Source organism: Aptenodytes forsteri, unplaced genomic scaffold, assembly GCF_000699145.1.
Source record: "Aptenodytes forsteri isolate BGI_AS27 unplaced genomic scaffold, ASM69914v1 Scaffold285, whole genome shotgun sequence".
Taxonomy (NCBI): domain Eukaryota; kingdom Metazoa; phylum Chordata; class Aves; order Sphenisciformes; family Spheniscidae; genus Aptenodytes; species Aptenodytes forsteri.
In genome coordinates, this window is record NW_008794453.1 from 555094 (window position 1) to 555447 (window position 354).

At 70.9% G+C, this 354-nt stretch overlaps 1 protein-coding gene across 1 annotated transcript in view; it reads left to right on the forward strand.

The window, feature by feature from the left end:
• Positions 1-336, forward strand: part of GNAT2 (G protein subunit alpha transducin 2) — a 2254-nt gene extending 1918 nt beyond the window's left edge. The window contains 1 exon segment of the mRNA XM_019474943.1: positions 178-336. Within this exon segment, the coding sequence (XP_019330488.1) occupies positions 178-336 (159 nt within the window).
• Positions 337-354: the final 18 nt, after the last annotated feature.

The following is a 354-nucleotide window of genomic DNA, read 5'->3' on the forward strand; positions in this document are numbered from 1 at the left end:
CCCCCCCCCCCCCCCCCCACCCCCGCCACGCCGGCAGAAGGGACGTGGGGCCCGGGAGCCCCCAGAGCCGGGGTCCGTAGCGGCCCCGTGCTGCCCCCCAGCCCCCTACCCGGCCCTGGGAGCTTTTTGGGGGACAGGGGCCACAGGTGGGACGGTGGTGAAGGGTCCCTCTTGCAGGACGATGGCCGGCAGCTCTTCAACCTGGCCGACTCCATCGAGGAGGGCACCATGCCCCCTGAGCTGGTCACCTGCATCAAGAAGCTGTGGAAGGATGGGGGGGTCCAGGCTTGCTTCGAGCGAGCCGCCGAGTACCAGCTCAACGACTCAGCCGCGTAGTGAGTGGGGGCACCAACC